Raw genomic sequence first — 12,046 nt, 5'->3', positions numbered from 1 at the left:
AATTACTTTTAAAAAAACGGACCTTTTTAGCACATAACCACATGAGGCATAAGAGCTGCTTCTAAATTTCTCACACTGTATATACACAGACTTTACCAACTTTGAGCATTATAAACTTTAGAAACTATGAAGATTCAACTATGAATCTGTCTGGGGCTTATTTTGATACTGAGGACCAGAGCCCTACTGAAAGCCCGGGAGGGAGGGCCTGTCAGGCCTGGGCTGGGGGCTCGGCCCTGTCTCCCCCGCCCCGGGTGCAGCCCGGCCCCACCTGCAGGAAGCACGGAGGCTGCTGCTGGGTCTGCGCGGGCTTCAGGGGCGACGGCTGGGAGGTGGGGAAGTGGGGGTGAAGCCCCGTCAGCAGGACAGGGGTCGAGGCGCTGCTGGTGGTGGTGTGCACGTCTGGGTTTGGACACACGGCCTGGCTCTGTGGATACCTGTTCGGTGACACGTAAGAAAGACCTTTAAAAAAAAACGCTATTGACATGACACCAAGAACGTGGGCAAAAAGAGGAAAAAGAGACAGAGTGGATTTCGTCACAATTAAAGACTTGTGTGTGTCACTCCATCCATGCAGGGAAAAGGCTGCCGGAAAAACCTTTGCAAATCATATATCTAATAAGAGGTTGACATCCAGACTATAAATACAACTCCTACAACTCAGCCATCACAACAAACGCAAACAACCTGATTAAAAAATGGGCAAAGGGCTTGAACAGACGGCGCTGTAAAGAAAAGCTACAAATGGCCAATCAGCACGTGAAGAGATGTTCGATAGCATTCGTCATCAGGGAAATGGAAATCAAAATCAAAATGAGACACCGCTTCACACCCATTACAATGCTACTATGAGAAAACCCAGAACAGAACAAGTGTTGGCAAGGATGTGGAGAAACTGGAACCCTTGTGCACTGTTGGTGGGAGTGTAAAATGGTACAGCTGCTGTGCAAAACAGTACGAAGTTTCCTCAAAAATTTAAACTTAGCATTACCATCCGATCCAGCAATTCCACTTCTGGGTATATGCCCCCAAAAAGTGAAGGTGGGGACTAAAACAGATATTTGTACATCCATGATCATAGCAGCATTTTTTACAATAACCAAAAAGTGGAAGCAACCCAAGTGTCTGTCGATGGGTGATGGATAAACAAAATGTGCTCTATACAGACAGTGGACCATTATTCAGCCTTAGAAAGGAAGGAAATTCTGTCACGTGCTACGACATGGGTGAGCCTTGAGGACATTATACTGAGTGAAATAAGCCCATCACAAGATACAAATACTGTACGATTCCACTTAGATGAGGTGCCTAGAAGAGACAAACTCATAGAGACAGAAGGCAGACGGGCGGGTGCCAGGCGCTGGGGGAAGAGCGAATGGGGAATTAGGCTTTAATGGGGACAGAGCTTCAGTTTCAGATGATGAAAAAGTTCTAAAGATGCAGTGGTGATGGCTGCACAACAATGTGTATGTACTTAATGCCACTGAACTATACACTCAAAAATAGATAAAATGGTAAATTTCATGTTATGTAGAATATACTTTTTTTTTTTTTTTTTTTTTTTTTTTTAAAGAAAGAGTAGTTAATGAAAACGGTCCAATAACAAGGGGAAGGCTGTTTGGGAAAGCTCTGGAGGAGCCCAGACCCGGAACAGATATTTAAAGACACTACAGAGAAGTCCATTCAGCATTATATTTTTAGAAATGTTATATCTCTGTATGGGTCATTGGTAACAGGCATTGGGGATTCCAGACTTCCCCTGAAGGGGCCTCTGTGTGTGGCAGGCAGACCCTGACCCGTCCTAGAAGATGGAGTGTTAGGTCACGCCTGGAAGAGAAGGTGGGGAAGGTATAAATTATTGGCTTGACCGAAAATGGCAGTTTTCCTCTAGAGTTCCCAGAGGAAAGAAATAACAGTTTTGCCTAGTTCACTGCATTTTAAGCATCTCTGGACAGCGATGTCACAAGACTCTTTTGTTTCCACTTATTTGGATCACTTGGAAAGAACAGTCAGAAACCAAAACCAACATTCCCCGCACCCCCTGCCTGATCGAGAGCATCACCAGAGAATCTGAAGGTGGCTTTCCCGCAGTGCCCAGCCCCTGCCCGCCTCTACCATCATAGGGTTTTCACGGATGTAGGTACAGACCCCAACTCTCAGAAGACGCAGTAACCATCCAATGTTACTATTTTTGCTGGCTGAAGGAGGGCACAGGAGGAAGGAAGCGGAGGGGACGGGCCCAGGGGATGGCTGCAAGGCCCTCGCATGGGGCGCGGAGACCTCATCAGCTAGCGCTGTCCCCGGGAACTTCTGACACAAAATAAACCAGTGTTTTTACGACAATGGTGTCTGCTTCATTTCAAAGGGCTAGAAACTATTTTCCAGTAGCTTTTCAAGTATTCCCTCCTCTGTCTTCAGTAACCTCTGTCCCTAATAATTCAACGGCAAAGCAAAGCTGCTTCTTCGGGTCCTGAGGGTTGCAAGCAAAGAGCCCGGGGGAGAAGAGAGAGAGAAGCTTGCATGTCTGGGAGGGCAGGAGAGTCCCACATCTGCAGGGGGTTCCAGTCCCCAGCACGGCACCAGAACCACAGAGCAGGCGAGCTAGGTGTGCCCGTGGAATTTGCCAGCATCTGCCAGTCAGCTGGGGCTGCGGGAGTGCCCTCGGCAAGGCGGGGAAGGCTCCATTTACCTGGGATGTTACCACTTAGACCTGCAAAGATCGGAAGGTGGTGACAAACTTGACGTATAACTAATAGTTTCCTTTGGGTCCTGTTCTCAGCATGGGATGCCGACACAGTTTTCTCTCCCGCCATGGGGAATGGAGAAAGAATAGCTGAGAGGAGGAGTCCTTTTGAAGGGTGTGGACCCTGCCTGTAGCGCCAGACTCACAAGGGGTGCAGCTGGTCCAGGCAGGTGAAACCCTGGCAGCCTGAGACCGCTCGGTGTGGCTCTCTTCCTCCCCCCGCCCCCGGGCCACCTACCTGACTTGCCGTCCAGGCCTGCTGACCTCTGAGGGCCGCCTCGCGTCGCAGGGCCCGGGCATCATGGGCTGGATGGGCTGACTCAGCAGCAGCCTTCGAGCAGAGGAAGAGATAAACGGGCAGCTTCGATCAGTGCCCACGCTGCAGGCCCACAGGCTGACCCAGCGCCTGCCCAGCTTGCCTGCGCCCTTTCTGGCTGACCCGGATCCCCACTGGGCCTGCTCCGTCCTCAGAGGATCCTTGAGGCAGCGGGTTGCTTCCTCTGGCCATCAAGACCCCAGCCCTGTCCTGCCGCTTCCTGAGCTGAGATCAGCTGCAGAGGCTTTAGAGGCTAAGGGTCTGAACTTTGCCTCCATCTCCGGCAGAGAGACCAGAAACGAATGGTATAAAACTACATCTCAGTTATCTTTCCAACAAGGACAGTGTCCGCACCTGAGCTGCCGATCGTGGCTGAAGTCCGGGCTGGGCTGGCCCTGGCTGGCCTCCTGGGAGGTGGAAGCAGGCGTGGTCAGGCTCAGAGCCGGCGGGAGCACAGCAGAGGTGCTGCTGAACTGGGGTGTCAGGCTGTTCCCCTGCATCATCTGCGGGCTTCTCAATGGCTTTGGACCCTGGAGCAGCCATTGCAGCGAGAAAGGTAAACCTTCAAGTCAACTCAGGTATCACCTCCCCAGAACCTCTGTCTTTTACCCACTTTGGCCTTTGCACTCGCTTAGGACCCAATGACTACTGACTGAGTTGTGAACTTGTCTTTCCTGTTGGATTGTAAGCATCTCAAGGGTTCTTTAAATCCTTTGGGGCTAGGACAGTGCCGGGCTTGCGGCAGGCAAGCAACCAACATGCATTGAACGGAACTAGGAACTACTTTCTGCTTCACAGATTCCACTCCCAACTCGTGGATCTCCTTGCTGACTCTCTAAGTCACCAGGTCCACCCCTGCCCCAGGGCCTTTGCACTTCCTCTACGTGGAATGCTCTTCTCCTTGATACCAGTATGCCTCCTTCTGATACCAGTATGCCTCCTTCTCTCACCGGCTCAGTTCCTTGCTCGCATATTACCTTCTCAGTGAATCTCCAGCCCCTTGCCCACCTTCCCCAGCCGTCTCACATCACCATTTGTCACACTGTTAATTGTCCCTTGTTTGTTTCTCTCTCTCCCCACTTGGATCAGAGATTTTTTTCCATTTCTCTTTTGTTCACTGCAGCCCCTCAGTGCTCAGGACTTAGTGCCTAGCATGCATTTGTTGAGTGAAATTGTAAATGAATGAGGGAATGAGCTTGCATGTGCTTTTGCTTTTTGGGTTTTCCACTCTGTTTCACTAACACCATTAATATGATGGTACCACCACATTCTCAGAGCTTTTACAAAATCTTTGAACATGGTGTAAATCCTACCTCAGTTTTTTTCTTCTCCAGAATGTTCTTGGCTAGTCTCATCCATTAATTTTCCTGTTAACCTTTAGAACCAAAAGGCTGCATTTTAAAGTAAAATCCTTAAATCTGGGTGAAGATGGAGGAACTCTCGTATACATAGACTTCTCCATATTTTATTGTACATCAATGTTTATGTCCCAGAACTCCTGCTAGACTAGAAACTCCTTGGGGTCAAGGACAGCTCTCATTTATCTTTGCTCCCCTGGGAGCCCAGCAGATGTCACTGAATCCATGTGAATATAAGAGGCTTCAGGAGAGGCTGTATCCTGCCTTCCAAGCTGTGATCATCTGGAAACGAGGGCTCAGAACTTCTCGATTCCATTGGATTCAGTGTCTTTGACTGATGGGTCACCCTGTCAGACTGCAAGGTCACTGGTGGCTTGTAGTAAGTGGTAATGGCTGTGAGGATGGGGCTCAGCAGGGAATCTGGGGGACTGGGAGAAGCTTGGTGGCCCTGGGGAAAGGGATGATGAACAGAAGTGGATAACTGTGCTCTCACACTGATAATGGCTAAAACCAGCAGTCGGTGATGGGCACCAAGGACATGCATGTGGGGACGTGTGGCTTTCAGCGTGCATGTCTGGGATGGCCATATCCACCTCCAGCCCAGCTCAGGATCAGAGCTGAAAGTTTCAGCTGCATGATACCTCTTTTTTTTTTTTTAATAAAGTTGTTCCTTTTATTTATTTATTTGTTCCCCCTGCACCGCACGGCTTGCGGGATCTTAGTTCCCCAACTAGGGATCGAAACTGCACCCTCGGCAGTGAAAGCACGAAAGCGTGGAGTACTAACCATTGGACTGCCAGGGAACTCCCCGCATGATACCTTTAAGGTATTTTAATATACTGATAAAACAGAGAAGGAAACCAATAGAACTTGGGGCTTCCAAGTGACAAAATAAAGAAAAGAAAAACCCCACCATCATCATCCAGCTCCGGTCACAGGGGAAGTAGGTTTCTGGTTCATGAAGACTGGTCTGCAGGTGGCAAGGACTGAGTCTGGAGACGAGCATGTTTACCTGGGTTGATATCACACTCGAGTCTCTGAGCAGGTGCTGGCTTGTGACCTGGGCAGAGGCCATCTGCCCCAGAAGCTGAGGGCTGGCCGCGAGCGGGGGCTGGGGGCCTGGGCCCGACCTCTGCTGGAGCTGCTGCTGAGCCTCGGGCCGCTGGGCACTGCTGAAGCTCAGGGATACATCTGGCTGCTGCAGAAACATCTGGAAGCAGAAGCAAAACACTTTTTAGGCTGGGATCACAGTGCCTTCACAGGCCTGCACCTTCTTTGTATGGCCTGTCCACGGCAAGATGGCAGGTTTCTTGCTCTCTCTGACCTGCCTGGGGAGGTTCACCCACTGGACTGAGTGCCTGGGATGCCACCAGCAGAGTGCACGGCCCGGAGAGGGGAAGTGGGTCAGACGGATGCTGACCCTGCCCTCAAGAAGTTTCCGGTTGAGCGACTGGGGTTCTAACAGTGTGAAAGATGCTGAGACCCAGATATGTCACTTGATATGCTTGCTTAGTCTGGGTTGGCTTATCCGTTTCTTATTAGAAGGAAACACATCTTGTGAATGGAGGGAATGATGCAATCACAGTGGCAGAGGGTTGGCTGACCAGTGGTGTGGAGCGCATCGTCCTGGCAGTAGGACCTGTGCCTGGTCTTGAACCTCTGACCGTGACCATGGTCTGTACCCATCCTACGATTAGCATCTTCCACCCCAGCTTCCAGCTGAGAGGGCAGATCTGCTCTGGTTAATTAGTTGCCTCTGCATTCCCAGGAAAGCAAATAAATCCAAAGGATGACATAACATCAAGTCCATGTACTTTAAGATGATGTTTAAGAATATGTTTTTGGGGCTTCCCTGGTGGCGTGGCGCAGTGGTTGAGAGTCCGCCTGCCGATGCAGGGGACACGGGTTCGTGCCCCGGTCCGGGAGGATCCCACATGCCGCGGAGCGGCTGGGCCCGTGAGCCATGGCCGCTGAGCCTGTGCGTCCAGAGCCTGTGCTCCACAACGGGAGAGGCCACAGCAGTGAGAGGCCCGCGTACCGCAAAAAAAAAAAAAAAAAAAAGAATACGTTTTACAATCACCAGGCTAATCTCTATTTGTTATCTAAGATGTCTCAGACAGTCAACAGGCTGCGATATATCAGCCTGGTTGTTTTAATGGGAAAGGTTTAAGAGAATTTGATCAAGTTTATAAAGAGTGTGTAAGTGGTTCTGAGAACCTTGATCCACCTCGTTTATAAGTTTGGTGTATTCAATTTAAAAGAATTCCTTAAGTGCCCACAAAGATTTTACTTCTTAGGTTTATAAGTCTGCCTTGTTAGGTACGTGAAATGTTTGAAAGGTTCAGATACATTAAATTTGTAAGTTAGTGGCTTTAGTAGAGAATGTTGATTATTTACCATTTGTTAAATTTATAAACTGATTGAACGTGAACAAACACAAGTAAAAGCATTGCTATTTTCAGCCAAATCAGTAGATTTGGAAATAAAATATAATCTGTGAATTGATGCTAAAGGCTTAAGAAAAACAACTTCAGTAATTTCAATAATAATTTAAACCTAAGACCCGTAGCTAGCTCTTTTAACAAAAGCTCCTCTTGGGCATTAAAAACTGGTATTATCTGTATCAGATTCTTGACAAGCAGTGTTCCTCTCCATTTTAGGCCCTTAGCTTTGACAGCTAAGGGTCTCTCCTTCTGAGCATCTGGAGCTTTAACCCCGATTCCTGTACTCAGTGTAGCATAAACTCATACCCAGTAAGGAACTGACATGCCGACATTTCCTGAGTGACAGAATGGCTTTGGAACCACAGATGTGAAATCACGCCAGGCAGTTAGTTAGTTCAAGCATCTGCTCCGTAGGGGGTGTCAAGTCATCTCCCAGAGACCCGAGCGAGGCTCCCATCTGGTGCCCCTCCTGCCATACCACCAGGTCTCCCTACTTTCCTTCATACCCCACCCCCACCAGAAAAGCCTGCAGGTTTTTTTTTTTTTTTTGCGGTACATGGGCCTCTCACTGTTGCGGCCTCTCCCGTTGCGGAGCACAGGCTCCGGACGCGCAGGCTCAGCGGCCATGGTTCACAGGCCCAGCCGCTCCGCGGCACGTGGGATCTTCCGGGACCGGGGCACGAACCCGTGTCCCCTGCATCAGCAGGCGGACTCCCAACCACTGCGCCACCAGGGAAGCCCAAGCCTGCAGTTTTGAATGAGGGCTCTTTGTCACTTTAGAAGTGAAGAAGAATGTTCTGGGTCTTCATCCTCTCAGATCCAACACCCAAACTTTTAGGATTAGTGCTTTATGTAATCTCAGCGACCTGGCTTGTTTAGAGCACACAGGGTAATTTACACTTCAGCAAAAACCCAATATTCAAACTAAATAACATGCATTTTTCTGGTGGGATACAATTTACCTTCTAATTAGAGTTCATATAAATGCAACCTTTATGCATGACAGGCAGTATAATCTAGCTTAAATCGGACAGATTTTAGTTCAAATTCCAACCCCACTATGTACTAGTGGTATGACCTTGGGCAATTTTCAAAACTTTTCAAAGTCACTGTTAGTTTCCTCACTAACAAAACAGTGACATTAACAGCACATACCTCATAAAAGATTAAATGGGATTTATGCTGAGGCGTAGTACTAAGTGCTCAATAAATGTTAGATAATAACAGTAATACTAAAATAAAAAAGGAGCTCCTGTTGTTCCTTTGCCTCTCTGGGCATATAAAAACTATCTGAGGAATGAAGAGAATAAATAAATGAATCAACAGATAGATGAAGCTTTTGCTCAAAGAAGGGAAACTGTTTATGCTTGTGTTATGGCAGAGATTGCTTGGTCTGCTACTCTGTCCCACTGATGTATGCTCTCGGAGGGCAGAAACCCCGTCCTGTGTGTCTCTGTATCCCCACAGTACCTAACCAAGGGCCTGGTACATACTGGGTGTCTGCCAGATGGGTGGACGGATGGAAGGATGGAGGGGTGGGTGGGTGGGTGTGTGGATGGATGGATGGATGGTGGATGGATAGAGGGATGGAAGGAAAGGTGGAAGGATGGACGGGTGGAAGGATGGATTAAAGAACCAATCAAAGGGGCTTCCCTGGTGGTGCAGTGGTTAAGAATCTGCCTGCCAATGCAAGGGACACAGTTTCGAGCCCTGGCCCGGGAAGATCCCACATGCCGCGGAGCAACTAAGCCCGTGCGCCACAACTACTGAGCCTGAGCTCTAGAGCCCGCAAGCCACAACTACTGAGCCCACGTGCCACAACTACTGAAGCCTACGCGCCTAGAGCCCGTGCCCCACAGCAAGAGAAGTCACGACAATGAGAAGCCCGTGCACCGCAACAAAGAGTAGCCCCCGCTCACCACAACTAGAGAAAGCCCACACACAGCAATGAAGACCCAACACAGAAGAAAGAAAGAAAGAAAGAAAGGAAAGAAAGGAAAGAAAGGAAGAAAGGAAGAAAGAAAGAAAGAAAGAAAGAAAGAAAGAAAGAAAGAAAGAAAGAAAGAAAGAAAGAAAGAAAGAAAGAAAGAAAGAGAAAGAAAGAAAGAAAGAACCAATCAAAGACACCATTGTCACAGGTGTCTTTCTCGGTATTTCTTTCAACCGCCAGTAGAGGGCGCGAATGCTCTCTCAAAAATAAATTAAGAAGCGGCCTCCCACGGACGCAAGGGGTGACAACTTTTCAACAGAACAGCTCTCTATGTAGCGCCCTTCATGACCCCATCTAGGTGCAAGCACAACACCCTGAGAACCTCTCCCTCATATCCCAATCTTTTTTGGAAAAAAAATCATACTTAGCAAGCATCTCAGGCACACGTAGTACAGTCTCAATGAAAGCTCCGAGCCAATGGACTAGGTAGCAAAGTCCGCTGAACTTGGGATAAAGGGCTTGGGCGGGGGGGAGGGGCGGGGGGGATTGCTACTGGGTACACATTCCTGCCTCTGCTTTGGCGACAATAAAGGAGAATTTATAGCTTAGGAAGATGACTTCTTAACTAGGCTCTGGGGTCAGTTTTATAGAAAGCAAGAGAAAAACAGTTCCCTAATTCAAGTGGAAAAAGTCATTAGAGAAAAATACTTCTCATTTTCCAGAACAAACCAATCCTACGCTCACGTATGGTTTGTCATTGTTCTTATATGCTTAGCTTTACAAATACTTATTATTACCGAACATTTCAGAAGTACCGAAAACAGATATTGTATAATGAAGTCCCATGTATCATCACTAGGCTTCAGCAATTATCAACGTTTTGCTCTTATTTAATCTATCCCCCGACTTGTCTTGGGGGGAGGAGTGGAGTAATTTTTACTTGCTTATCTTTTATGCTTGACTCATGTATTTTTTTTTTTAATGTCACATTTTGGCTAAACACTTCAGAACGTATTTCTTTAAATCCTTAGACTTGCAAAAATACATGAAGAAAGACTCCTTGAGGAATCGTTCCCTGGTTTGACTATCTGTGGATTTCCAAGTTCATTGGAAAATTCCACCGCAAAGATAAGGTCACAGGGAAGAAACCAGGAGAGGTACACGCAGGAGGCTTGGTTCCCACGTCATCCCTTACAAAGCTCAGGTGCTAGACGTTGGGGGTCAACAAAGTGCACTGTCAGGAAGAAGAAAAGCAATAACCCTTCATGTCAAGGACTGAAAGAGATAGCCCTGTGTCCCGGTTATTTAAGAGTTCAGCTTTAAAGTTGAAAATAGAAAAGTCCTGGCTGTGAGGCGGCTGTTTATCCGCCTACCTTGCTTTTAGCAGCTTCTCGCTCAGGGCCCCCTCCCTGTTAGTGTAAAAATTCCATTCAAGTAATTGGAGTCAGGAGTTCTAGCCATCAGACCCTGGATCAGTGAGAAAATAAGACTGCTGGGAACGAATAAGTAACAAGGGACTGACACCTTGATGACTCCATGCGTTTTCACCTAAATGCTGCAGTCTTGTCCCTAGGCAGTTTGGGGGTGTCGCTGAGGAGGTGGGCGGGGTGAAGGGCTGTATGCTGGGAGCACGGCTGTGGGCGGGGCTTGGTGCCCAGGGCTCTGCGCAGGCGCACCTGACTGGGCTCCCCTGCCTTGGGGAGGGGAGGGGCCCCGCTGGACAGAGACGGCTGCTTGGGGTCCCTGAGCTTCTGGAGAGCCCTCCGGGAGCGCCTATGGGGGCCCAGGGAGGCAGGATGGCCGGCTGTAGGCGTCTCCAGGCTGCCTAACACCTCTGCACTATCCTGCGTTCATCTCCGCTCAGGGCTGCGCCCGTCGGGGTGTTATTGTGTCCACACGCAGGGCTGTGTGGATGCTGGGGCAGGGGGCAGCAGAGCCAGTGCTCCAGCCGTTTCCCCCAGGGGTGTCTTCTTCTTCCTTTTGTTTCCCCAGGTGGCTGCCAATGCTTACCTCTCTCAGGGCAGACTCCAAGGTTGGCTACATTTACAACCAAGGGCATGCACTTGGGAAGAAAAATAGTCCTGGACTAATTTAAGTGAAAATAATTTATCCTTGAAAGAGATCCAATACATAAAGTTTTTCCTCCAGAAAGAATCTCTCGAAAGGCTTCAAAGACGTGACATCTGGGGGTGGGGTGGGGTCACAGTTAAAAGCAGCTGCTGTCAGAGCATGCGGAATGATGCCCCAATCGCTATGCCGCAGTGGGGTGGCCCGGGGGTGCCAGGGTGCTGACCTCCAGCTCCCACCTCCTTTGTCGCTCCCCGCAGGGTTCAGGGTGCACAGCACAGACCATTTCCCATATCTCCCTGCATTCATGCTTTGGATGAGAGGGAAGAGCAGACCTGCTTCCATCTCTCTGTCAGCAGCCTGCGCTGGGTGCTCAGAAAGTAGTAACACACGTGCTGGGAGTTTAAAACCCCATAGGAGGGAGGCCAGCATCCGGGCAGGGCGACCAACCACTAAACACGTGAAAGAAAGTGCATGTGATGCAGGAAACATGTGCCCAACGGAGTGAGGAGTGAGTGAAGAGGATGTCATGTGAATTTCAGGTCTGGCCTGGAGCTGGGGATGGAGGAGGTGGGATTCATTCCTCGCACTTCACTGGTGGAGGTTTCAATTTGTTTAGGAGGCAGGGCTCAGTAAGGCAGCACAGAGGGCTCTGGAGGAAGCCCTGCCTGCCCCCTGCAAGGGTGGATGCGGACACATCACAGAGCGGGGCGAGGACGGAGCTCAGCGCACCACCGGCCCAGGAGGGGGCATCACCTGCACGTTGGAGGCCTGGACCAGGCAGAGCTGCTCCTGGATCTTGTGGAGCTCTTCCTGCTGCCACCGGATGTTGGCCTGCAGGATCCTCGTCCTCTGCTCCAGCTGGTCTTTGATGGTCTGGAACATGCTGAGCTGGGCTGAAAACTTGAAGGCGGGGCCCAAACACAGAACCCGATGAAAGAGTTATTTCAGCCTTGCAGACAGATGTTGCTGCTGCTCTGAGCGGCCCTGCACTCTTTCACTTCTGGTCCTTTACCCACCCTCTGCAGCATCCCTGACCCACTGCTGAGGAGCTCGCCAGGGAGCAGGGCTTCTGGCTGAGGGCTCGGTGGCCCAGGGCCCCCTGCCCACCCTCCCCCCAACCCCCCCTGAGCTTTTCTTAGGCCCATGGGAACCTGCAGGTCTCACTGATTGCGCTGGAGTCTGGGA

General features: G+C 49.6%; 2 protein-coding genes across 6 annotated transcripts in view; both read right to left on the bottom strand.

Moving 5' to 3' along the window:
* The window catches only part of NPAS2 (neuronal PAS domain protein 2), a 194,044-nt gene that overhangs the window by 3,110 nt on the left and 178,888 nt on the right, over positions 1-12,046 (bottom strand). For 3 of the 5 annotated variants that reach the window (XM_082641949.1, XM_082641952.1, XM_082641950.1), the window contains 5 exons: positions 11,615-11,761; positions 5,430-5,627; positions 3,414-3,589; positions 2,982-3,074; positions 272-437 (listed from right to left, as the gene is read on the bottom strand). In XM_082641949.1, the coding sequence (XP_082498075.1) occupies positions 272-437; positions 2,982-3,074; positions 3,414-3,589; positions 5,430-5,627; positions 11,615-11,761 (780 nt within the window). Of the gene's footprint in view, positions 1-251; positions 438-2,981; positions 3,075-3,413; positions 3,590-5,429; positions 5,628-11,614; positions 11,762-12,046 lie in introns of all 5 variants that reach the window. The other 2 variants (XM_082641953.1, XM_082641951.1) reach the window with 2 other exon arrangements.
* RPL31 (ribosomal protein L31) overlaps positions 1-12,046 on the bottom strand; it is a 37,976-nt gene that overhangs the window by 12,034 nt on the left and 13,896 nt on the right. The gene's annotated exons all lie outside the window — the stretch shown is intronic.

This window comes from Mesoplodon mirus, assembly GCF_964341445.2.
Source record: "Mesoplodon mirus genome assembly, chromosome: 14".
NCBI classification, from domain to species: Eukaryota; Metazoa; Chordata; class Mammalia; order Artiodactyla; family Ziphiidae; genus Mesoplodon; species Mesoplodon mirus.
The sequence above is the reverse complement of the archived record's forward strand: the minus strand, read 5'-3'. Positions and strand labels throughout refer to the sequence as shown.